Raw genomic sequence first — 27,379 nt, 5'->3', positions numbered from 1 at the left:
TGATGTTTGCCATTTTTTTCTTTAAGCACAAAAAATACTGTTAAATGAGTAGTTATATTAAGTGAGACTTTTTGTCTTTTAGTTTTTTATTTTTTGTTTGCTCTAGTCTGAACCTATAAATGTAACAGTCTTTGCCGTCTCACACAAGCAAACATTTTGATGATGCAATTTGTATTTTTTCCACACATTTTCCATTTGTGGTGTGCAATAACTGGAATTGTTCTGCCTCGTTCAAATGCTTTGTCAGTGCTGCCAAAAGAGCTTAGCGAGGAGAAAGGCTTCCCTTTGTGTCTAATTCAAACTCACAATGACTTGCATTGTGTTTGGAAACCAAGCTTGGCAGACTTTTCACGTAAGTAATATTGTTTGCAATGGATATGATTACGCCTCACAATGTGGATCATGCAAATATGTTGTATTGCGCTCTATCTAGCGGGACCCTCTGGGTGGCATATTGGGGCATTCAATAAGTGGATTTTTTTCTTTTCTTTTTCAGCTGTTAACATGAAAAAGTCATCAGTGACTGGACATCCAACATAATCAGCACTTCACTTTTTTTGGTTTTTCATCATTGGGCTGCCTCTAAAAGTTCTACGTGCCATTCATCTGTCAACATTGTGGCGCAGTCAAACATCTCTTCTTTATTCGGCTTTGCATTTAAAAAAAATATTTTTAAAACCTTGGAGAGACTTGCCTTTCCTTTGCTCGCAATACCTCAAACGGGCCTACAGATGGCGATATGTAGCCACAGAAAAAAAACATCTCTCACTTGTTGAAGTAATTTGAGGCCTAAAAGCAAAAGCAGTATATTTAATTAGCGTGCGTGTCCTCCAATTGCATTCGTTTAATGGTCTGTTTGCTGTTGGCATCTGCTCTCATTTACATGCACCATGGAATCCTCTCATGCACAACACTAATTGATGCCTTTTTAGCCCAGTGGTATTAAGTACTGAAAGTAATATATTTCTGCTTTCTACTTTTCAAAATGCATTGTGGGATACACTGAGGGCACTATATAGGGGATACTCACTCCCTTGTAAGAAGTAACTACAAGTGAAATAACACTACCACATCGATGCTATTTGTCAGCTTGCTTATGGTGTTTCTTCTTGTGTTAGCATTAAGCTAGCAGCAAAGTTATACATGTTTGTTTTGTGTTCAGTTTTACAGGGAACCTCAACTAAGCTTTTTTTCTGTCATTTGGGTTTCTTATTGTGTTAGCATTAAGCTAGCAGCAAAGTTCTACATGTTTGTTTTGTGTTTAGTTTGGCAGGAAAACCTCAACTAAGCTTCTTTCTTGTCATTTGGGGCCAACTTGTGGGGACCACATTGATTTCAATTACATTCATTCTGGTTTACAGCATACACACGATTATGCAGGTGGACACGGACGGTGGTGCGGGCCTGCCCGGCAGCTCTCTACAATCCTGATGTTATTGGAATGAGCAGAACACAGAAATTGCCTTTTTTTTTTTTTTTTTTTTTTTAAGGGAATGAATAAAACATGAGTGCTGCTTGAATTAAATTTTTGAACAGACGGGAAGAAATTGCTATGGACCACGAGCCTTGTCTGACATCTTTGTGCTTCTTATTATTTTTTAAAAGCAAGGTAAAACTCTAGACCACAGTCAAACGGAAAGGAATGCATCCTAAGTTGAAAAAAATTATTGTTTTAGACTGGAAAAGTGCATTGATAATCAGCATGCCTAAACCTCGACCCTCAAAAACCAAATGACCTGTCCCTGTTTGCCCACCCCTGAGTTTGAAAGGTTCAAGGCGTAAACCCGGTGCTCCCTGACTACTTCATGCTAATGTACAGCACAAATCAGGGCACCAAAGGGCAAGTTATTGATCCATCTCCGTTTTTAATGCCAGGCCGACTGATGGAGAAGCGTCTTCAGAAGAGTCAGTCACGGAGAAATAAATGTCAAGCGTCTTGTACATCTGAGGCCTCCCGCTGGATTATCCCCCCCGAGGTTCATCCGTCCCGCTGATAAAGTAACCTGTCACATGCTAGCACTCCATCTACACGTCGTGGACATCATCGAATAAACATCCGGACTTAAGGAATTGTGTGGGTTAATTCCCAACATTTGTCCACGTTAATCATTTATTTGTAAATAATGACACAACATTGACTTAGGCTAACATACAGATTAGCATTCAAGCTAAAGTACGACTTACTTTCAAAGTCTTCTATCAACCTCTGGAACTTTCATGAAGTCATGTTTTTGCCATAGGAAAAGTCTACAGACGTTTAAAAGTAACTTGGACTCACAGTGGCCTCTCGCGGCTGAAGTTAGAGGGCAGCCATCTTATGTTGCCACTGTTACTGACAACTTTTGTTAGGTTTTTGCTGAAAACATCATTGCAGATTTTGCACCAGGATCTTTCAATAGCCTCCAAATGAATCAACTTCAGCGGCTGCACCGACCATTCAGACTATATTACATCATCATGTCTGTATTTGACTCGCGCGCGCTTAGCCAGTGGCAACTCAAGATGGCCGCCTGCACATTTGCTTTGACTTGAGTTTTCGAATCGAGAAATCTGCTCAGTGCAATAAAGGACTGCCGACTATATTTCAAGTGGGAACTAAAGCTTAATTTAGACCATCTGGAGGATGCACCATTTTTCCATTTGTTTATGTGCACACAAATGGAGTTCGGCCTTATAGTTCTCAGTGGCTTAATGAATTCTTAAAGAATCGAGACAATAAAGGCAAATTGTTCATATTAAAAGATGTAATGTTACGAGAAGAAAGTTGGATTTTTTAAAATCACTTCAGTTGAGTAACTTTATGACATATCTTAAAAACAACATTTAGCAACATATAATTCTTGCTGCTTTTAGGGGTACAAGTGGTATTTATGTTTAATTGGTGTTAGCATCCCGGACAGAAAAAAAAAAAAGAGAACCCCTGCACTGAATTCTTGAACGGATGCACCTGTTAGCCACTAACAAGAAGTGGAAGTGAAAACCAGTTCTAAACAGTTTTGTCTTATCTCTATTAGATAGCGACCAAGCCCTTGTCGTGAATAGTGAAAATGTGATTAATTGACTCCTCACTATTTTTTATTATTTTTTTTAATGACAATTGGATGAATGACGGCACAAGACATTTCTTATAGTTTGAGAGGGGCAACTGCCACAAGTTTTTGGTACTTTCATCCATCCATCCATTTTCTTGACCGCTTATTCCTCACAAGGGTTGCGGGGGGTGCTGGAGACTATCTCAGCTGGCTTTGGGCAGTAGGCGGGGGACACCCTGGACTGGTTGCCAGCCAATTGCAGGTTTTTGGTACTTACATAAGCTATTTTCTAATCTGCTTAAGGTCCTGACCATATAGTTCCAGTTGACCAAAGCTCCCAGCATAAAGTTCCTCACACACCTTTGGCAAACAGGCCTCAGCCTTCAACATAAAAGAACATCCAAGAACTCAGAGTGCCTGGAAATACAACTGCAGGCCCTTCAAGACTTCACCACACATACACACCCAAATCTGTGAATAAATAATAATACAAAAATAGATGCAGGTGGCCTCGGGGGGGGTTCTCAGTGAAGTAAAACAAGAGTTTTTAGCCGCACGCTAACATTCATTTGAATGCTTTCAATCCTTGTGAGCAGCTGAAGGCTGTGTGACTAATAGTATTACACAAATGTGACATAACGAATAATTGTTTCGAGGAAGACAGTCAGAGTAAGTCACTTTCTATTGTACGTGCTCACATGACACGGAAAAAAAGCAAACAACTGATTCATTTTGTAAGTATTTTTACATGAGGTTTATTTATTTATTTATTTATTTATTTATTTATTTATTTATTTATTTATGTACATGCCAAAGCATAGACAATGCTAGTTATGAGGCTATTTTTCCTGATGTCCAGTAAAGTTCAGTCAGACAGTGTTGTGTACAGATTCTGGGTTTCAATCCTGGTAGCTTGGCTCGTTTGGGTAAAAAAAACAAAAAAGGAAGGAAAGGAACAAGATGTGAGGTTGGAAGGAAGGGATGGAAAAGGACATCTGAAATGATGGAAGGCATCTTTTTCACAGTTCCAGATTATTGTTCGAACCTTTGCAAACAAAGTTAATGAGGGCGAAAGGAGGGGAGAAAGACAGAAAAGTACGTCATGGGGTAAAAATTGTGAAAAAAAAGTGTGTGTTTGGGGGGGGGGGGAATGTAGGAAACAATACTCAAAACGGTCATTATTGTATACATTTTTGGCTAAGGTAATTCTCTTGACTGGATCAAATTAATATTTAAAGTTTCAACTAATTCAAAAAATTTGAGGCAACAAATTTGTCTTTTTATTTATTTATTTTTATTGTTTTTAGTCGGTCTAACCAAAGTAGCTACAATATTTTTAGTCCCCCCCCCCAACATTGTGTATGAACGTGTTGTATTTTGATCTAACTTCCAGTAAAAAAAAGCAGCTCTCGACTCTCTACCGGTGAAGGGATTGTAAGATGCTCCGGAACCTGAATCAAAACCTCCTCCTCTTCCCCCGGCTGTGTTGTGATAAGCTGCTGCGCTGATCCATCAAAAGCATCCGAGCATCCCACTGGATCACCGAGTAAAGGAGGAGTTAGGCTTAAGGGTGGGCTTCAACAACCGCCCCCCCCCCCCCCTCTTCTCTCTCTCTCTCTCTGCTGCTGCTGCTGCTGCACTACCTGAGCTTGTACAAGTGTGTTTGCTCCACATCCTCCAGGCAGACCTCCGCGGCGGCGGCGGCACACACGGCGCGAGAGAGCCGAGCGAGGCGCGGCTGAGGCGGCTACGAGCAGCGGCGTGTCTCCCCGCCCCTTCACCCGGAGAGTCCGTGGAAGCGTTCGGATATTTTCCTTTTTTTTGTTTTCCTGTTCGTCGAGACGCAGAACTTGGCGCATGACGTAAAAAAAAAAGCAGCGTTTATTCAGTCATTTCGTTCGTTCACCACCAGCCGTTCATCGGCTCGCCGTTGCGTGTTGACGCCGGAGAAGGAGGGCGAAGAGCGGCTTGACGAAGAGGAGGAGTCGCCCCCAACCCTTTCTGTGAAATCGGATGATACCGCTGGATTTGTCATCGTGGAGGGATTATACACTGATGAGTGTTTGTTATTGACAGCCGTGCGCACGCGCGCGTGTGCATCATGCATCTGCGCACAACTTTGTCCACGTCTCCTCTGCATGTGTTTTATTAGAGCAAAAAGAGGGAGAAGCTTGCAGGGAAAAGAAAAAAAACCAAACGCCGGTAGCATGCACCAGAGACGCTGTAGCCCGTCACTAAAGAGAGCCCGAGGCGGCGGGCTTGTGTTGCCAGCTCATTGCTAAAAAAGCTCAAGTGTTGCCTGGAAGCCAGGCCTTGTGCACTGCCAACCAGCTGTGTGGAGGGGAGGGGGAAAACAAAAAACATCTGAAAGACTCCTGAACAGAAGACGAGGAGGAAGAAGTTGTTCCAGATGGTTTTCCGAAAGTTGCCCGGCGTTTCTGCGTCGGGCATGAGTCTTCGCCTGTCACAGAAGTTTGTCTTCTTGCTCTTCCTGTCAGGCTTAGTGACCCTTTGCTTCGGCGCTCTCTTCTTCCTGCCGGACTCTGTGAGGCTGAAGCGCATCTTCCTGTCCAAGAGCGAGAACCAGCCGGCGACTGCGGCGGGTTCCGGGGCGGCGGAGAATGATGCAGGCGAGCGCCCCAAGAGGCCCCGAGAGCAGGAACACCCGCGAGGGGTGACCTCCACCAAGGGTGAGAGCGGCGGCGTCGTGGTGGTTGGCGGTGGGACCAGTGGAGGGGGAGGAGGTCTCGCCAGGCTTAAAAGTCTGGCCCGAAAGACGCCCCCGTCCTACGAGGCCACTGAGGAACGTCTGGCCGGCGGGAAGGCTCAGGAGGACCTGACCCTGGGGTCGGAGAAAGCTTCCTCGCTTGACTCAGGTGCCTCGTTCGCCTACAAGAAGTTCCGCAGGTGTCTGCTGAAGCCGCCTCTCGGCAGGGACGGCGGCAAGCCCGGCGACCCTCAGACAGACAAGCGGCGGGAGAAAGTCAAAGAGGTAAGATTCGATGTTTCTCTTTGCGAGATGTCAAAACGACAGAACTGACAAAAGAATTAGTCATTACATCCCCGTTGAGGCGGAGGATGGCTTTTGTGGAATCCATGGGCCACAAAAAAACTTTAAGCGATCTGCCGGCAACTCCTGTTGCGCGTCCAATATTGGAGCTGCAAGAGAGACGATATGGAATGATCACAACAGGCTGTACTAATGTGCTAACCCTCCCATGGATAAAACATCCCAGATTGCCTTTTTGTATTTTATAGGGGGACCCATTAAGGTCTTACTTTTAGAAGCAACACTGGATTCTTGCCACCAAATGATCAAAGCTACTGACACTGTGGCAAAAAAATAAATAAATTGAAAGCAGCAGGAAGCCTCCATACGGTAATTCTGTACCAAGGACCAAATCCAGATAACGGGTAACTGATATTATCAGAGATTCCGTCTTTTGGACCGTTGATTCCTACTCTACTAAGGCTCTGTTGTATTTCTAACACTGTTACTGCTTTTGGAGTTTTGGGGGTGTTTTATTTAGAGATAGACCGATATGCTTTTTTCAGGGCCGATACCGATTCCGATTATCGGTAGTCAAGGAGGCAGATAACTGATATTTGAAGCCGATATTCATTTGCAGTAAAAGTTAAAATGTTGGCACCAAATTTTTGAATAATGCAAACCCTAACCCTTCTTTACAATGGATTCTCACACTGCACTTTTCATTTTACATCCTTCTATCTGCAATAAGACGTTGGTGGCGGGGGGAGTTAAATGTGGGGGCCAATGTGACATTACCTTTTATAGCATTTGGGATACTTGTAGTTTTATTCTATAAATGTTATATTTTTATATTTTGAAGTAATAGGAGGAACCCTGTCATTCAAAATGTGCATCAGCTGTGGCATTACTTATTACTACAGCAAAAAATAAATAAAAAAAATTCCATGAGAAAAACTATTCATCCCTGAACACCATACAGTTCTTGTAGACCTTATTATAATTATTGTTATTGTTACCATATAGACAGTTTTGATAAGCTGAGGATCTTAAATCGAGAACAGCAATATCATGTTACTCCTCTCTACAAGAGAACTGTCAAAAGACACTTCATCATGTAGTTTACTGCCACTTAGGATGCCCCAATCAACGCAGAAAAAGGTAGAGTAAAATAACTTGGTTATAATAATAGTAAGAATAACTTGGTTAAACAGACATTGTTGCGGTGGACCGCTGCCACTTTCTGCTGTTTAATGTGTTTTACACTTATAGACACGTGTGTGTATATGGGCCCACTATTCTCTCACTACTGTACTGTACTGTATCACTTAATGGCACAGATGTACTTGTCTAAATAATAACTAGGCTGCAACATTGCTAATTCACATTAACAAGCACTATCTTAGCTGTCCACATGAATAGTTACTAACACACGAGAAAGTTATACAACACACCAAACATGAGCTCATTATTCAAAGTATGATGCACGTAACGAAATTACATCACTGAACATTAATTGCAGCCGACTACGGCCGTAGATGTTACATATTAGTGGCATCCATTGAGAGCATAATGTCCCAACTCACAGCAGACATGACGTGAAAAGAGAGACAAAACAAGCAAATAAGCACACTATACTTTAGTGCACTTCTCTACTAATGCCAAACATACGGAAGAGAACACGTTCGTGTAGTTAAACGGTGTTTGAGACACTTAATTAGTTACGGAGCGGACTTTAACGAGGTGCACAACGAGCTGTCAATCAAATCGACGTCGAAGCTTAAGGCACACAATGGCAAACCAGTGCGACAAATAAACACAATATAAAGTAACTAAACGCTATTTAGTGTCACTGTGGCATCTCACTGCATAATAACCGCTATGCAACAAGTAGTGGACGTGACCACAGAATGCAATGTGTGCGTCACGAGAGGTAAATATAATGACATTACTCTACTCTTAACATGGAACTAGACAATATAATAATGACAACTGTTAATATTTGGAACCTTTCTAACAAACATTATTTACTTAATTAAGTGAAAATGTGTGTGATTCCCTCCCCGAGTAGTTCAAGTAGCGAATTAGCTACTGGGTGTTAGCCTACATGCTAAGCTGAACACACCACTGTTAGCTAGGGGGGATTCAATGCAAGGCAATGCAGCTCCATTCATATAGTGCATTTAATACACAACATAATTCAATGTGTTTAGCTTATCATGGTGAAACGATCGGCGGAGTCTCTTCTCTTTTAACTTACCTTCGAAGCATGTGTCTGTCGCGTTGTGTCCGTGGGTGCGTGTGTGACCGGCTACTGTGATACAGGCATACACTACTGATTGGTTCTGGCTCTTGCACGGCTAACCAATCAAATGCTGCTATGGGCGTTACATTGCTGGAGTTGGACTCCATAACAGACAGAGACGCTCTGGGCTGCATTCGAAGCGAAAAGACGGAGTTTTAAATGGATCGCTCATATCGGCCGTCAGATTAATAAAACAGACCGATACCGATATGTACCAATATGTCAAATATCGGCCCCGATTATCGGCCCGACCGATTATCGGTCTATCTCTAGTTTTATTCGTTCTTTAGACCCCAAAAACTGCATCGCTATACCTTTTGACTGGGATGGTGACCTGAGAGGTTGCTGGTGTCCTTGGTCTTACTTTTGGCACCATACCTATACATCTTTAGGCCCAGTTACCATAGAGTCCAATAGTTAGTCCTGTGGGGATCATGGATGTTTAATATATTGTATGCTGTGAATGGATGGATGGGTTTCCAATAATTCACCTTGTGCTCTTGTATAGTACTAATTGTACCCTTAGGGAGTGACCCAGACCTCTACTATGCGTCTATTGACGGTCATCTTGTCACTGCTGTGCTGTGAGACCTTTAAAAGTTCTGCTGTGGTACCCTTGATGTTCGACTTTGATAGTTTGGGAACATAACTTTACCTCATTTGGCCCTGGAAAAGATCGAAATGTTTACCTTGACCCCAATGTTGCCCCTATTTCTCACAGTGAAAGTATATCATTCGGCCATAGAAAAACAATTAGCAAGAAGAATTCTTATTGTCTAGATTGGTGTTGATTTTGCTCTTAGGGACCGAAACATGCCCCTTCTGTAGCCTTCTGGGCCCTGGAGAAAGTACAAATGGTTTTCTTGGAGTTCAGAATTAGTCTCGTGGGCAACCTGGGTTTGTGATGTACTTTGAGGGACACTGATTAATCTCGCTGCACACTAGAAAAACAATCACTGGTACCAAGATTTTCCCCTATGGTCTAGATCGGGTTTGTAAACTTCAAGATCAAAATTGACCCCTACTGCGCCATTTTGCGTTCCGGAAACGTTACACACGTTTACTCTGGAGTTCAGGGCTAATTACTGGACTCCGGACTAACCATTGGAGCCCAAATTTGTACACACCCTACTGTTCTCTCCCTATCATGGGACCCTGAAAAGAAAAGGGTATGAACAGTTAGCAATAATTATCCCTATGGACTTGATTGGAGTAGACGGTACCCTGAGGGCCAGAACTTGACCCTGTTCGACTCCAGAGTAACCATTTGAGCCCAAAACGGTACATTTATATGTAACGTACCTTGAGGGGCACCCTACTATTTTCTCCCTACCATGGGGCCTTGAAACGGTACGGGCACTTACCAATAATTATCCCTATTAAGTAGATTGGAGTAGATCAGGGGTAGGGAAACCTCGTCCTCGAGAGCCGCTGTCCCGCCTGTTTTCCATGTCTCCCTCCAACACAGTTGACTCATCATCATCATCATCATCATCATCATCATCATCAGCCAGCTCTGAAGAAGCTTGATAACGAGCCAGTTCATCAAATCAGCTGTATTGGTGCAGGGAAACATGGAAGATAAGGGGACAGTGGCTCTCAAGGACCAGGGTTCCCTTCCCCTGGAGTAGATGGTACCCTGAGGGGAAGAACTTGACCCTGAATGACTCTAGAGTAACCATTTGAGCCCACAACGGTGGATGGATATGTAACATACCTTGAGGGACACCCTACTATTCTCTCCCTATCATGGGGCCTTAGCAATAATTATCCCTATGAAGTAGATTGGAGTAGATGGTACCCTGAGGGGTAGAACTTGACCCTGACTGACTCCGCATCTGTACCTACTCAAGGCCGAGCGAGGGTCTGGTGGGGGTTGCGGGCCGTTTCAAAAGACGGACGGAGGGTGGGTGCTTGTTTGAGGTCAGCTATTGGCTGCCGCGTAGCCTCGTGACTTGGATAAAGCCGGACTTTCTCCGCCTGACACCCTCTCCCGCCGCGACACATGCCTCTCTAGGCCGGCGGGGACGGGGCGGCGTGATAGCCGAGGTGTCGGCGGATGGCAGCGGGTCGCCCGCACCTCCCTCCCCTTCTCGCGTGTGCCGACCTCTCTGTGACTCATAGCTTCTCCTTTGCACATAAAATGTCAGCGTGACTTTACCCGTCAAGCTGAGCTCGACACAAGTTTTTTGTTCAGCCGCCGGCTCCGGTCATCTGAGGCTAAAGTGATTTTTCTACCGCTGCGCTTCTGTTGCCAATTTGTTTTTTTTATGTGTGTGTGTATGTGTGATTTTAGCCCCCTTTTGAAAGTCACACTGCTTGCTTACATACACAACTTAGTGTTGTATGCAAATCGCAACATTTTTGCTATTTTCGTTTCGGTCGTGATTATCCTTTCGTCAAATTGCCTTTTTGAGAGCTCGGTAATACTTAAAAACGAACTAGGAACATGATGTTTGGTACAAGCATGTCTATCATGAGTAAACTAACAAAAACACCTGAAGGAGTCTGTCATTTTGCTTTGAATCGCCATTTCAGGGTAATTTGGGTCATTTCCAGGAGTCTTACAAAAAGGAACTTGTCCTGCAGATTTTGTCTGATTGCTTCCAAAGAACTATTTTCACTTAACAACATGAGGTATCTTAGTCATGGATGGATGTCTATCTTGAGTAGACCCACAAAAAAAGTCACAAGAAGTCATGCCCAAAAAGTCAGCCATTTTGTTTTGAAGTGGGCATCTACTTAGAACATAAGAAGTTTTATTTGAATTTGTGACTAAGTTAATGGTTTCATATTGCAGTGTTTTTTTTGCCAATTACCAGTCTTCTGATCAATGCTGTTACCTGTACATGCAATTTTACATTAGCCACTTAGCTATTAGAAAGAATTCTAGCACTATTGGCTGCCACCAGCCTGAAATGTGTCTCACACGCGCCTGCTTCCTCGGCACGTGAAACAAGGAACTGTAAACAGCCCGATGACACAAGGTGGCTGCCCGCCGCTGGCTACCCCAGGGGGATAACCGGCCTCTGCTGCCAAGCGGCTATTGTGCAGTTAGCAGGTCATTTGCTAGTATGAAGAGAAGCTACAGTATTTAATCACTTCCTGTTGGTTGTCCTGTAATGTCCAATAGGACCTTGAAGTTTGAAACTTTTCCTGAAAGTGTCTGCCAAAGTCTGGTTTGTATCTTCTGTGATTGGCCTGGGTGTTCATTTGTTAGAAGAAGCACTTAAGATTAGCTTAGCTTAGCTTCATTAGCCTGCCACATGTAACAACAAGTGCTTAATGTGTGTTTTACATGACCTTAGTGGTTGATTTGATACTTGTGTGACAGTTAACATTGTGTGCCATGAGTTTTTAACGGTTCAATGCTGGACTGCTTACAAGCCTTCAGGCCCTCATTGTCCTGCGAGTGCGTGTTTGAAACACAAACTGTGAAACGGACATACACTGTGTGTGTTTGTGTATGTTTGCTCTCTTACTGGCAAGAATAAGCACCGATGAAAGTTCATTTGGGAGCTTTGTCAGCAGCACCTGCTTGTTTTAAAAGAAACGTCATACTTGTTACTTTTGTCAATGAATATATGTTTCTTTTTCAAAGACTTTTTACTTGATTGTATTATTTATTTTAATATTATCTGATATATGTATGAAAAATACAGCAAATAACAAAATTTGCAGTTTTTAATGTTTTATTTTCTTTTTAAAATATTTTTTATTTTGAATTTATATTATTATTATTATTATTATTATTATTATATTCATTTTATTTTTATATTATTTTAACTAATGCATAACTAGCTACATAAACTTTTTAATGTATTTTACTTGTTTGATTATTTAAAAAAATATTTTATTAAATAATGAAAAATTCCTATGCTATTATGTTTCATTATTTGAAATTATACGCGTTTATTAAAAAATACCTGCATTTATTTCTTAATATGTATTTTTAATCTATTGTTCATTGACATTGTTTTATTATTATTATTTTTTTATGGATTTTTTTTTACTTAAGCAGTAGCAGCTATATATTAATAAGAATATATATATATATATATATATATATATATATATATATATATATATATATGTATATATATATATATATATATATATATATATATATATATACATATATATATATATATATATATATATATGTATAAGTATGTATATTTATATTTGATTATTATTTTTCTGTTAGAGTTCACACCCTAACTTTACCATTTGAGTTTACATCATCGTTGACTCGATTCGCATCTCTAAAAAAAAAACAAAAAACAGATCCAACAGCTGACAAATCCAATTGGATTAAAATGGTAAATGTAGTGGACTTATCAGTTTATCTACATCATGCTTGGGGTTCCCAAAGATCTTTGCGAAGCCTCACATTCACTGATTTATTGAACTGGCAAGTGCAGTATAGCTGACGAGACGTTCTCTCTAGGGCAAGCGGGTTCTGGTTAAAGGAGGCCCGATAGAAAAGATGGACACAATGTGAAAACTAGCAATCGCAATGACCAGCCAGGCCACTTTATTGAACTTTATTGAACACCCTGCCCTCCTTCGATCCCTTGTTCTCCCGCTGTCCTTGATCCTGCTGAACCTGAACACATCTTTACTCATCTTCTTTTTTGTCTCCCCGGCTGTGAAAATGTCAGGACGTCCTGGAGCGTGCCCGTCTCGTTGGGCCAGAAGTCTCTTTTCAACATGTCACGCTATCGACCGTTAAATCTCATTTCTGCATGCAATTAATGTGTTTTTTCACGGTCATGCGTGAACGTGGTGACCCCCGAGGTTAATATCATTAGCAGCATGCGGTTAAGTGGAACTGAAGTTGTTGATACTACTAAGGCATCATAACAATTGATTATGCGTAATTGATTGTCGATTAATCGTGTTTTGGCATTAGCATTTTTAACAAAATCTTTGCAGTAGTTGTGCCTTGGTGAAGGTTTCCTTGACTTATTTCGAACGAGACTATCTGTGTGTCAATGTTTCCACATTTTCAGCAGATTAAAGGCTGACTAATAGGTTTCATTTTCATTTGAAGTTGCACTACTTCCTACTTAGCCTGTTCTCCCCCGACCGCATGGTGAGAACATAAACGTTTCCACAAGCCATTTTTCCAAACGTGACTCATCAAATTAATGCTGAGCAACAAAGTGTATACTTGTTGTTGTTTGATGGGGGTTGTTAGTTAATCAGTCCATGTAGGTGGAAATATTGTATGCACAGGATGGAAGAGCACAGCGTTCAGTCAACATTTGCCTGTTGGTGCACTGCGCGGCCCCAACTCACCCCGCACATCAGCAAATAAACACATTCAAGTTGTTTGTTTGCACAGTGCAGTGCACATACCAAAGGCCAAAATAGTCACAAAGTAAGACATTTTCTTCTTTTTTCTATTGACAATTTCCCTTATGTTTTATAACAGTATGTGATGTGTATATACGATGTATATATTTCCATATCTTTTTTCAATATATTTTTTTTTTCAAATCGACAGTGCAACAAATGCTTTCACAGAATAATAATGAAAAAAAAAAAGATTCCAGTTACAGTACTGTTTCGTCCGTAACATGTCAGATAATCAGCTAAAATGTTGATAATTAGTTTCTGAAGCAAAATTAAGTGTTTCATTTTGATTCAACGCAATGACAATCAATCTGCTTTCATAAAAGACAACAGAAATCTGAGAATGTTTACTTTCGAGTAGCTGAAATTCCGAAGATTTGGACAATTTGATGTCTATCAAAAATATTTGATTCATTTTTTTTTTTTATTTAATTTAAAATGTATGTATTTTAATATTTCGTTATAAAAACATGTTTCATTTACATAGTTAAACAAGTCCAAATGCAAAAGCCAAATATATCGTATTTACTTACTTATTTACATTTTAAAATATATTTTTATCATTAACATTTATCATACAGATTTTCTATTAATTTCCACAATTGTTTTTTTTTTAATCATTATTATTTATGATGATAATTCTATTATTTTATTGTAGTAACCCAAGACGAGAGGTAACAGTCATTAGTGAGCTGGTTTTGCTGATAAAGCGCTATCTTAGTGTAGCAGCGCGTTTCCTGAGGCGTTTGTCGTCGGGTGACATTGGACAGGAAAAGGAAGTACAAGCACGGGTGTTGGCTTACTTTTTTTTTTTTTTTTTTTTTTGCCTATACAGCATTTTTGACTCCACCCAGCCCCCTCTCTTTGCCGTACAGTAACTAAAAATATTACAATACAGTACTACAAACAAAACTACATGAACACATATTTTAATTTATTTACTAGGGGTGTGAATTGTCTAGTACCTGACGATTCGATTCGTATCACGATTCACAGGTCACGATTCGATTCGATTCCGATTAATCCCGATACGAATTTATAAGTCGATTGTTGCGATTTTTTTCCATTCAAATTTAGAAAATACTAATCAGTAAGCTTGTAGAGTGTAAGATTTATATGAAAATGTATTATTTATTTATCTGAAATTTCAGTCTTATAGAGGTTGTAATCTGTTTCATGTTTGAACAGCATTAAAATAAAATATTAAGGCTTAATGTTCCGTTCATATAACATTCTTCCATGCTCAAGGTGTGAATCCTAACCCGAAGTCAGACGTTTTGTTGAATATTTTTCCATTAAAAATGGAAGTTTAAAAATCGATTCACGCACATAAAAAAAAAAGAAAAAAAAAAGGCAATGATGATAAGACGTTGAATCGGTAAGACTACCCAATGAATAATTCTGAGCTCTTAAAAAAAAAAAAAAAAAGAAAAAAAAAAAAAGAAAAAAAAAAAAAGAAAAAAAAAAAGAAAAAAAAATCAATTTTTTTTTTTATTGAATCGATTCGAGAATCGCGCGATGTAGTATCGCGATATATCGCCGAATCGATTTTTTTTAACACCCCTATTATTTACTATTTTTATAGTTTATGTTTATTCTTTTCATCTTTTGAGTGAATGAAGGGGCGAATTTGAATGAGTGAATCGTATTGCTCAAGCTTCAATTTCCATTTCCTGTTCTATGGTTTTCGTCACACTTTCCCTTCTTTGATAGCAATAACCCCAAAAAAGCCAAAGAAAAAGCTAAAGTGACTTGATTTGTATTTGACTTTTTGTTTGGCTTCATTGCTCCATGCGTGTTTTTCATAAAAAAAAAACACCTGGCAAGGTCAACTTTCACCTCGATGTGAAAAACACATTAGTGTTTTTTTTTTTTTTTTTTTTCCACGTCTTCCATCGGTGGGGGTGTTGAAAGCGTTGCGTAACGTAAGCAGCTCGCAGCCTTTTCCTGGTGACGAGGCCTTCGAAACACGTTGCAGATGTTCTTCTTCCTTTTGTTTCCTCCCAACAATCAAATCCATGTTTCCCCCCTCAAACTTCTCGTTTGAAATCGGGCCCCGGCAGTCTGTTTGTTTCCCAACTTGCAGCTAGCTTCCCCCCATGTTTGCCATTCTAGCCCGAGGACATGATTTTTGCGTCATTTCCTCGTAAAAAACAAAGAAAAAAAAGCAAAGAAAGTCTTTTACAAGGCAGCTAGGTGCAGCTCAGATTTCATCACCAAGACTCCCTCCCCCCCCATGCTGTGATGTTGCAATAAGTTCCACGCGAAAGCCAATTTCTCGAGAGGGGGTGTCTCTTGCTGACATAATGGGGTCATTGTGCGTAGACCACCAAATCCCCCCCATGTCTGAAGGCTCGCCATTACGCTCTAAAACAACACGTTTGATTGCGTTCCAGCCTTTGGGCTAAGATGAAGCCAATTTTGTTTGATTGGGTTTTTTTCTTTTTTCACACTTGTCGGCTGTGAAGAACAACACACTATCAGGGCAAGGCAGTATGCTCAAGCGTGGCCTAGAACCCAAGAGAGAAGCCTAGAACCCAGCAAAGAAGAATGTCAAAAGTGTTCTTCCTCCATTAGCGGTCAAAGGGTTAATTACATTGTTGTGGTTTAATTTCACAAGAGTATAAAAATGCAGTGGTCGAGCGCCGCCTAAAACTTGAGAGTGTATTAGCACATTCTTAAGAAACCAAAAAAAAAAAACATACACGGGTAACCAAATTAAAGGTAAAAAAGGCACAGGAAAGGAAAAAGACTGCTACTGAAAAAGACTACCTGGGCATGGGCAGCATGCTAGAGCGCCGCCTAGACCCCAAGAGAAAAGTCCAGTGTCACTGTCAGCCATTGATGCGCTAAAATAAAATGTCAACAAAAATGATGAAATAAAGTGTGAAAAAAACAAAAAAACAAAAAAAGAAACGACTAAGGTATGGCAGCATGCTTGAGTACTGCCTAGAACCCAAGCTAACAATCGAATTTTGTGGTTTGTAAAGAAAAAAGAAGCTTGTGGCAACAACATTAAAAACAAAAAGACACAAAAAAGAGAAAAGACGATAATGGCATGCTTGAGCACGGCCTAAAAAACAAGAAAAAGGTCCAGAGTTAAAGTGTTACAAGAAAGCACAAATGACTTAAAAAAACAAACAAAAAAACAAAAAACTAATAATAATAATAATAAGGAAAAGCAAAGATGAGCAAATAAAAGGTGAAAATGACAATAAATAAATAAATAAATAAATAAAACAAAAAAAAATAAAACAAAAACACACCACATTACTGGGACATTGCAGCATGCTCGAGCACTGCCTACTGCCTAGAACCCAAGAGAAAAGTACCAAGTCAGTATTAAAATGTTCCCAAAAAAATTCAAACGCAAAGATGACCAAATCAAAGGTGAAAATGGCACAAAAAACAAAAAAAACAAAAAAAACACCACCACACTACGAGGTCATTGCAACATGCTCGAGCACTGCCTAGAACCCATAAGAAAAGTACAGAGCTGGCTCTTGTGCACTCTAAAGTAAAAAACAAACAAACAAAGCAAGACCATATTAATACCAAAAGGCACAGAAAAAGGAAAACAACATGTCACGAGCGCATGGCAGCGGGCTCGAGTGTGGCCTAGAACCCACACGACAATATGGCCAAAAGGGTTTCTTCCTCTACTGTAGGTCAAAGGTTCAACAATGTTGTGGTCAGATGTCACAACTCAGCCATCATACATACTGATGCCCTCCCAGGGCACTGCAGCGTGCTCGTGCGCAGCCTAGAACCAGGCCAGAAGAGATAAATGATGCCACAGTCAAGAAAAAATGCAAAAAGCGAAATTAGCTGGAGCATGTGTACCTAATAATGAGTGCGGCGTACCTAATAAGGTGTCCCGTGAGCCAGCAAAGCATCTGATTGGATCAATGGCCAATCAAGACTTTTGGTGCTCTCATTAATCGTGTTTAAAGACCTCAGGACAGTGACCCAACTCGTCCTTTTTCTGCCGCCGTCGCGACCGTCGGCCGTCCGACCTTCAAGGAAGAAATCTTTACGGCCAGCTAATGAGCACCCACCGCCGCCATTTGATTAGCCGCCTAATTGCTGTAATAATGAGCAAATACAGCCAACGATGACTGAAACCGCCTTCGTAAGCGCTCGGGTAATTAACGGCTATTTGCGCGCTGGTGCTGAAAAGGGAGAAAAAAAGGCCGCTGAAAGGAGGAAAAGAAACGCTCGGTTAGCTGCGTGGTTTGGTCTGGGTTGACCACATTAGTCATGGTCATAGGGCGAGCAATCGCGTCTTGGGCTGATGTCGTAACGTCCATCATACGGACTGTTGAACTGCCATGACCTTGTCAGCATGCTCGAGCGTGGCCTAGAACTCGAGAATGTCCAAAGCTTTTCTTAAAGGAGAAATAGACAACCTTAATGCAGATGGTATCGGTGTGGCTCCTCGTCTATTGTAGGTCAAAGGTTAACCAACAGCATGCCCGAGCATGGCCTAGAACCCGAGAGAGATGTCCCAAATCAGCATTATAAAGGGGGTTTGTCCTTGACTTTACGTCAATGACTTGAAAATTATTGTAGTCTGATGTCAACACAAGGTAATATTATTTACTCGAGTACGAGGGGAAAAAATGGCAGCATTCTTGAGTGTGGCCTAAAACGTAAGAGTGATCCCAAGACAGTGTGTTGTAAATTCTTCCTAGATTGTAGATCAAGACTTATAATACAGACTACAATACAGTAATCATACAGACTTGTGGACTAGCAGGAGCTGCCATTGTGCTTGAGAGCCGCCTAGAACTCAGAAAACAAGTCCAGTGCCAATGATGGGAAGAGGTTCTTCCTTGATTGTGGGTCAATTGGTTGACAAAAGTGCTGTGGTCTGATAACAATATCGTAATCACATGCACCAGTGGCCATAGCCCTGGCAGCATGCTCAAGCGCAGCCTAGAATCCAGGAGAGGATTCAAGAGACAATGTAAGTGGATTCTAAAGGGGTGGGGAATAAAAACAAAAGGCTGTCATATACAATAAAGGGGGGGGGGGGATAATTACATTTTTTTACTTGGGTATAGCTGTATGCTCGAGCATGGCCTAGAACCTAAGAGCCAGTAAAGGGCTTGTAAAGGGTTTGTTGTCCGTTGTAGGTCAAAGACTTAACTAAAGTGTTGTGGTCTGATGTCACAACACAGTCATCACATGCATCAATTGTCTTGACCCTGATCTCATGCTCAAGCGCAGCCTAGAACCCAAGAGAGAAGTCAAAAGGCCGCCTCAGTGCATTGCAAAGACAAAACAAACAAACAAGGACGATTACATAAAAGGTGACGCCATAAAGCCGTCGTCATACGAGAGCCGGCGCCATGCTCGAGCCTCGCCTAGAACCCGAGAGACAAGTCCAGAGCTGACATTTTAAAGAAAGATCACGACGAGAGCTGCAGAGACGATGCAAGGAGTGAGAAAGATGCAGAGAGCCAGGCTAGCCCCCCAATGGCCCTCCCCACTTAGGCCTGCTTGCCCATTGAGCACAGCCATGCATGTTGTTTTCTGACCAATTAGGCAGCCATAAAAGCAGAGCAGTCGGGACCCGCCGGCTGGGGGGCTCGCGCAGTGTGCTGCTTGCATCTAGGCCAACCTCTTCCTCGCCGCTCTCTTTTGTTGGCGGGGGGGCCACAAACAGGGTGAAGGAGTAGTGGATAGAGAGTGGGAGAGAGTGGGAATCAGTATTATTATTATTTTTTTTGCTAACAATCATTGAGGGGGTCAAAAAAATCAAGAAATAATGAACACCTTGTCAGGCAGCATGCTCGAGCGCAGCCTAGAAAACAAGCGATAAGTTCAGAGTCAGCGTAAAAGAACAACAAACAAGTGCAAACACATTAAAAGACAAAACAGGTAAAAACAAGTACAACAACAAACACGACCAGGGCATGGAAGCATGCTCGAGTGTGGCCTAGAACCTGAGCGCGAGAGCCAGAAAGCATGAGCGAAGTGAGAAGTCCAGAGAGTCGGCGCGTCCTGTAGCTAGGAGACTCTTTCTGATGTCACAACACAATAATCATACAGACCACTGGCCTTCCAGGGCCTGAAAACATGCTCGATTGCTGCATAGAACCCACGCGAGAAGTTGAGAGACAATATTAATACATTGTAATGAGAAAAAAAAACAGACAAGGGTAACTACATTAATACAAAAAAAAAAAAAAAGACGAAAAAGAGCTTTTAAAAAGAAAATGCTACCAGAGCATGTCAGCGTGCTTGAGTGTGGACTAGAACCTGAGCGAGAGCTGGAGCGCCAATGTTGGTGTATTCTTAAAAACAAAACAAAAGAACGGTGACCACATTAACGGCGCAAAAAGTAAATAAATATTTAAAAGTCCCAAAGAACACCCCACCAGAAGAATGAATCATGTTCGAGCGTGGCCAAGAACCTGAAAGGCAGATTGAGAGCTAGCTATAAAAAACAAACAAAAACCAAAACTATGAAAGCATGCTTTATTAACTCATTCACTGCCAGTCATTATAGAAAATTTTTACATTTCCAATACTCACGTCATATTCCATTCAATAATTATATATAAACCGAATCTACCAAATAACAGAATAGACTCCCTACTTTTTGTCCCGTCCCGTTCTTTTATAATTGACAGCAGAAAAATGTAGGTTTGCCAAAATACAGCCATTTCTCGCATGGACTCTGAAACTGTGTTTATTTCCTATAAAATGGGGCAATGATGTCATCTACCGGTGGTTGGGCATCAGTAAAGTTGTTTCCAAGTTTGATATTTACAGTGGAGCATGCTCAGATTCGCCCCCATTTAGCACCGCTCTAAAAAATACAATTGACAAGTATACTTGTCAAAGGCAGTGAATGAGGTGAAAAAGTAACTAAAAAAAAAAAAAAAGAAAATTGTAGTTTATTTTATTTAATTTTTTTTTTGGAAAAGAACACACTATATGGGCCATGGAAACATGCTTGAGCGAGGCCTCGAATCTTAGTGAATGATCATTAAAAAAAAAAAAAACAAGGGTCACCACAATGAAGGTGCAAAAGCTTCATCCCCCCTACCAGGGGATAGCAGCATACTCGAGTACGGCCTAGAACCTGAGAGAGAGAGGCTGATAGCCAGCATTGAGGCATGGCAACATGCTCAAGCATGGCCTAGAACCTGAGAGATCGCGCAAAAACTATTTTTCTAAAGGAACATGCTAGCAGGTCATGGCAGCATGCTCAAGTTTGGCCTAGAACCTAAGAGAGAGGTTCAGCCTCGAACCCGGGAGCGAAACCCAAATGTCATGTATTCTAAGGGTGTTCTTCTTCATGTCACAACACAGTCATCAGGCGGCATGCGTTTTGCCGTTTGGCCACGTGATGAAAGTGTTTCCCAACAGGAAATGGGGTGGCTGTGGGCAGGAAGTCAAGCGTCACATGCGATTCATCGTTTTAAGCAGATGTCAGAGACGCTCAGCTTCTCGCTTGTGCTCGAACCTTCCCAGGCTAAATTGGAGGTTTTTGTATGATGATGTGTTTGCAAGATGTCATTTAATATTGACTGTTTTGATTACCGTCTCAATTCTTTTTACTTGACTTGACTGTCAAAAATAATCACTAAGAAAAACAATTTGGATGATTTGTCAATGAATCACTTTGGTGCAAGCTGAAATGTGCAGCAAGCAGGAGGTTGCGCAACACTCTCTCTTTGCGTTGTGTGGTCCACATCAGAGTCATGCAAATGATCCAATTAGGCGTTTTACATGCTAAGCGGAGGCATCCGTCTTGCCGTTAAATTGGCGCCGTCGTTAAGAGAGGAGCGGATACCGCCCATCAGGTGGGCCAGACGAAGTGTTGTACTGAGCTCCTCTGGACTGACCTGTGCTTCTTCTAATGACCTGTAGACCCGAACCGGTTCAGGGTTTTTTCCAGGAAAGACATCAGAAGGAGATCAGTGGAATCTATGGAAAAAATGAGAATCTTTAGGTATCTTTGAGCTCTTTCGGAAGGTAAACTAACAAGTGACGTGTGATCCAGAAAGGTTGAAGGGAAATGTTTGAAATTATCCCTGAAAAAGGAAATTGGCAAACCAGAAACTTTAGATTTCTGAGATAAATAATTTCTTGCACATATAACATATATGTGACAAGGAGTGTTACTGTAAGACAGAAACGTTTATTTTTTTTCTTGTGAAGATAAACATTCTAGACTGGCTAGATTTCAGAAAAAAATAATGCAGTATTTGATGGCATGTAGTGGCTATGACAACAATCTCCTGTTTTATTTATACAGCATACAAGGTAGGATGAAAAGACAGAAGGAAACTTGTTTTAATAAAGATGTCAGCTAGATTTATAAAAAAAAAAATAAAAAAAAAGATGCAGGAATTTCTGTCGCATGAGTTACAACAATCTCCTATTTCTTCATACAGTATATACGGTAGTGTGGCAAAATGGAAGGAAGCCTTTTCTTACAAAGATACTATAAGCATTCAAGCCTGGCTAAATTTGAGCAAAACAAATACGTGCAGGAATTTCTGACATGTCCTGGCTTTTTTCAACATGTGACAACAATCTACTTTATTCCTCACCTGGCATATGGAGTAGGATTATAAGACAAAACAACAAAGAAATATTTAATTAAGCCCAGCAAAATCTTTGAAAAAAAAAAAAATGCATTGCAGGAATTTCTAGCACGTATAGGCTATGTTGTACATATGACAACAATCTTCTTTATTCTTCATACAGCATATACATGGTAATGTCACAAGAAGGAAGACAGAACACTGTACATAGAATGTCATAGTCGTATCTTTTTTTTTTTTAATTAAGTAAAATATTTGCAAAAACATACAAATATATTGGGCAGGTAGTTGAAATCCTATATGTGACAACAATCTCCTCTATTCTTCATACGGCATACAAAGTCGTGTAGCAAGATGGAGGGAAGCAAGCATAAATGCAGGAATTTTTGGCACGTGCTGGCTTCGTCCTGCATTCCTAAACCCCTGTTGAAACAGACTATTGTTAGCTTAGCCAAAAATGTTATGCTACTATACAAAGTTAGCATCGATGGTGCGCTAGCAAGCTAATAAAGGCTCTTTGTACATTTTTATCTGTGAAGTGTGAAGAATTTGCGTGACGGTTGTTGGACACAAGGTCACATTTGTTCTCGGCGTGGCGATGGATCGCCGTTATTGACGAGGCGGATGCATGCGTGTGTTCCCCGAAGCGTCGGCCAACGATAGCGCTGGCCCGCCCGGTAACCGATGGCAGGTCCTGACCCGTCGGCAGCCACGTGGCTAGACGCTTAGCTACTTTGGCTAATTAGCTTTCCCCTCCCGACAATGACGCATGCGAAGGTCGAGGAGATCTAATGTGCTGTAATGATTCAGCTTTTCAATGCGGTGGCTTCAATGTTGTCCATTAGCGCAGCCTGCAGTGAACATGCTCGGAAGAGCTGATTGCAGCAGAACAGCGAGACGCTAACAGATGTGTGCAATTAAGTGTGCATGCTCGCGTTGGCGTGCATGCGTCTTGTTTATCAACCAGGCGGGGTTTTAGGACTTTCCACCGTCTGCTGACTCAAGTCAATAAAATCTTATTCAGGGGATATAAAATGTACACGGCCCTGTTAAAGAATCACATTTGTGTCTTTTCCCACCTTGATGTGAACATGAAAGGAGCTGCAGGAATTTCTTGTAATTACTGGTTGTGTGTGACACGAATCTCTTGGGGTAAGGAGAAAAACGTGCACATTTTTAAATTTTAAAAATCAGAGTTGCTGCCGTACTGGCTGATGTCTTAGTGCAAACATAATGTGAATCAGGTTCCTACATTTGACAATTTACGTGAATCAGGAATTTCTAGCACATACTGGCTACATCCTACAACAAACAACAGCAATCTCCCGGTGTTTATATTTCTGTGGTTTCAGGTTAGTGGTGCAAGACACAAGGAATACATTTGCCAAGAAAAACATCAAAGTGTAAATATACTTGCAGGAATTTCTGGCATGTACTGGGTGAAATCTACATGTGACAGCAATCTCCCTATGTTTATATAGCCGTGGCTATGGGGTAGAGTGGCAAGACAGAATGAAGACATTTTTTTTAACAAAAAAAAAAAAGAAAACAGAACATCAATGTGTAAAAACACAAAGGAATTTCTGGCATGTATTGGCGGAAACTTACGTGTGACAACAATCTCCCTATGTTTATATATCTGTGGCTATGGGGTTGGGCGGAAAGACAGAATGAAGATTTTTTTTTTTAACCAAAAAAAAAGTGTAAAAACAGGAAGAAATTTCTGGCATGTACTGGTTGAAACCTACATGTGACAGCAATCGCCCTATATTTATATATCCCTGGCTATGGCGTAGGGTGGCAAGACAGAATGAAGACTTTTTTTTTTTTTTAAACAAAAAACAAAACAAAAAACAAAACAAAGTGTTAAGATCTAAAGAAATTTCTGGCATGTAATGGCTGATTCCTATATGTGACAACAATTTCCTTATGTTTTAGGGTGACACGGAAGTGTAAAATAATAATAAAAAAATTAATTTTCTCATAGGACAGTAGGATGGGAACACAAGTCTTTTCTTGCAAGAAACCCCCCCCCCCAAAAAAACCCTCTAAGCTCGGCTAAACAAAACGGTACATGCATTTCTGTTTGTGTCACGTAGCAACAATCTGCTGTATTCTTCATATCCTTTTTTTTTTTTTCCCCCAAAGAAAAAACCTGAGCATAGCTGAAGTTGTGTAAAAAAAAATAAAATAAATAAAAATAAAAATAAATTGAAAAAAAAAAACGTGCAGGAATTTCTGGCACATACTGGGTGTGTCTACATGAACCAAGAGTCAGAATTTTCCCCTAAACTCTGAGCGAATATCTTTGGTCGTTTTCGTTGTGTGCCTATCTAGATTGCGGGTTTCCCCGGCAACAGCCCTTCTCCCCCCTTCAGTGGGTCCGAGCAGAATGTGGCGGCCAGACTGGGATGCGAGTCGAGCGCTTTGGAAGCGGCACGCTGGCATGAATTTGAATGGCGTGGGCTGTCATCGTGCCAACTGGGCCGTCATCGGCGTCGGCCCGCCCCGCCGGTGGCAGCTCGTCTTCATCGAGAGCCCTCGCTCGCTCTCCATCGCATGCCGCGCTCGGCTCTTGTTTGTTTTTTTTTCTGCTTTGTTAGCTCCCTTTGGCTCACTACGCTCACTTGTGTGGAAAGTAACAAACATGCTGCTGGGCAAAGACGACAGATGAAAACCTCCGTCATTTACCTAAAAGTTAGTGTCGTCCCCAAATGTACTCAATGAATCAAGACGACCAATTAACGTATTTTGTTATGTTAATCATGCTGACTAATCTAGAAACTCAAGTTACAGAAAGAGTCACACATTTTGACTTAATGATTAGAAAAAAACTGGCTGCAAAAAGTAGTATGAAAGGTGCTGCAGGAACCTCTGGCACATCATGGCCACAAGTGACAGCAATCATGTCCTCTATGCTTACTATACTCGCAGGACAGGGACAGGTGGCAGAACGTAGTGAAGAAAAACATTAATGCTCCTCTAAAGCTCTGCCAAAACACACATGCTGGAATTAATTTCTATGAATATGAATCATGAAGAAAAATGGTGAGGGATGGCCCGTTTCTTAAATTTAACTGTATGAATTAAGCTTGAAAAACTTTCAAGAACTGCAAGGCTTTTACCAAAAACACAACATGCATGGAAATACCAGTACATACTGTAAAATTTCAAGTACATTTAACCATAAATAAATAAATAAATAAATAAATACTGGGACATTTTTTTTTTGCAAAACATACATGCAGGAATTTCTAGAACTGTTCATTTAGACTGGAACGTGAACCTTGAGGTGTTTGTTTTAGATATCCCTCCAATGAATTAGCATATTTTACAGGAAGTGTGATTTCTAGGTTAGCTAAAACTAGGGCTGTCACTGTTGAATCTTTTAAAAATTGATTATCCTATCGATTATTCCATTGAGTAATCACCCCCTTTTGGATATAATATTTACTATTTTCTGTACAGCCGCATTATAAAACACCAACAAAATTAGTCTATGCTAAACTGTTAGCAATCACGGTTAGCATTAGCGTGCTAGCGATTATCATTTCAGGTAAACTAACCACCATTTAGTTCACACATACGTTGTTATATCTACATTACACATTCAATAGTGTCTTAAAAGTCACTTACATATGATGTTTGAACAATAGTTGATGAATAAACAAGTGCAGCTGCCTTCATATTACAATGAGCTCAATAACCTCCTTTCCACTGCTTCCGTCAGCTAAAAAACATGGCGTCACAAACGGGTTTCTGGTGGAGCTTCAATGCAGACATTTTTAGTCGACTTATTTTTAAAGTCGACTTATCTGACTTGTCGACCTTCTCCAGCTCTAGCTAAACTAAAACCTCATGAAAAAAGGAAGAAGAAAAAGTAAATCGCACTGGTGGAGAGTCTCACGAGATGTTATGAAATGTCACGTTTACTGCTAAGCAGCTGTAACCTTTCCATGTGCGAGTGTGCTGTGCGTTTTTGGCTGCGCAGTTCTCATCCTTCCACGGTGGCCTTACGTCGATTCCTGCAGGGGATTTTTAATGCCAGATAAACTTAGAGTGGGCTGAAACAAGGCAGCTTCGCCACCCCCCGGACAGCCAACAGTGGAAAGGTCACATGATTAACCCCGATCAGATGAGATGAGCGTGAAATTGCCTCTGATGATTCAACTCTTGCGTGCGTGCTGATGGTTCCGCGTTTGACTTCTAACTGAACATTTTGTTGGATATTTCCTTTTTTTTTTTTGCTTGACATTTCAAAGTTCAGCATCCTTCGTACTTTCGTGTCTCGTTGTCGCCGCAATGACGCGCTGTAGAGTGCCGAGATAGCCATGACTTCCTGTGACAACGATGTCCTCATTTTTTTTTTTTTTTTTTTTTTTTTTTTGGACAAAGACTTGAAGTAAAAGAGCAAATTAAAATGTTTTATTTCACTGAGTACATGAATCTTGCTGAGCGAGCATCTCTATGGGGATCGTCACTTGAAAATTGGACGTGACCACTCAGACACAATTGGACTATTTGCACCAGCGCAGAACAGGAAGCAACGTGGCTAATTAGTCAGTCCAGGTTTTGCATTAGTAGACTTATTGCCGTTGTTAGTGTAGTGGCTGAAATTTTGGAGTTGAAAAAAGGATGTTTAGCAGTTTTATTTTGGTGGTTTTCTACTTCCTGTTTTGTTTTGATGAGACTTCCAGGCAAGTGCCACTTTTGGTGTTTGGTAAGCAGAAGGAAACTTAGACTGCAAGTTAGCATCTCACGCTCGCCGTCGACTAGCTAGCTGCTGTATTCTTGTCACTTTTATGGATGCGTTATGTTTTAACATTTTTACATGACATTAATTCAATGCGTGACGACAATCTCCCATATTTTTCATAACCATTTAGCTGACAGATTTTTGTGGAAAGACAGAGGAAATGTACATCCTAGCATCACTAATAGTGCAGCCAATTAATGTGCAGTCAGGCAGTTTTACGTGATGATTGTGTCTTAGGCGTGACAACAATCTCCTGTTTTTAATAGGCAATTACAAAGAAAAACTTCAAAGGGAAAAATGTCTTAAATGGGAGCGCTGAAATCCAGCTAATCACATTACAGAGATTTACATGACTTAACCTTACTGTTA

General features: G+C 40.9%; 1 protein-coding gene across 1 annotated transcript in view; it reads left to right on the top strand.

Moving 5' to 3' along the window:
* Positions 1-4,662: 4,662 nt before the first annotated feature.
* Positions 4,663-27,379, top strand: part of LOC144022107 (mannosyl-oligosaccharide 1,2-alpha-mannosidase IA) — a 150,183-nt gene continuing 127,466 nt past the window's right edge. The window contains exon 1 of the mRNA XM_077526607.1: positions 4,663-6,024. Coding sequence (XP_077382733.1) covers positions 5,443-6,024 — 582 coding nt within the window. The 5' untranslated portion in view covers positions 4,663-5,442. The remainder of the gene's footprint in view (positions 6,025-27,379) is intronic.

This window comes from Festucalex cinctus, chromosome 7 (genome assembly GCF_051991245.1).
Source record: "Festucalex cinctus isolate MCC-2025b chromosome 7, RoL_Fcin_1.0, whole genome shotgun sequence".
NCBI lineage: Eukaryota > Metazoa > Chordata > Actinopteri > Syngnathiformes > Syngnathidae > Festucalex > Festucalex cinctus.
This window is presented reverse-complemented; position numbering and strand designations above follow the sequence as displayed.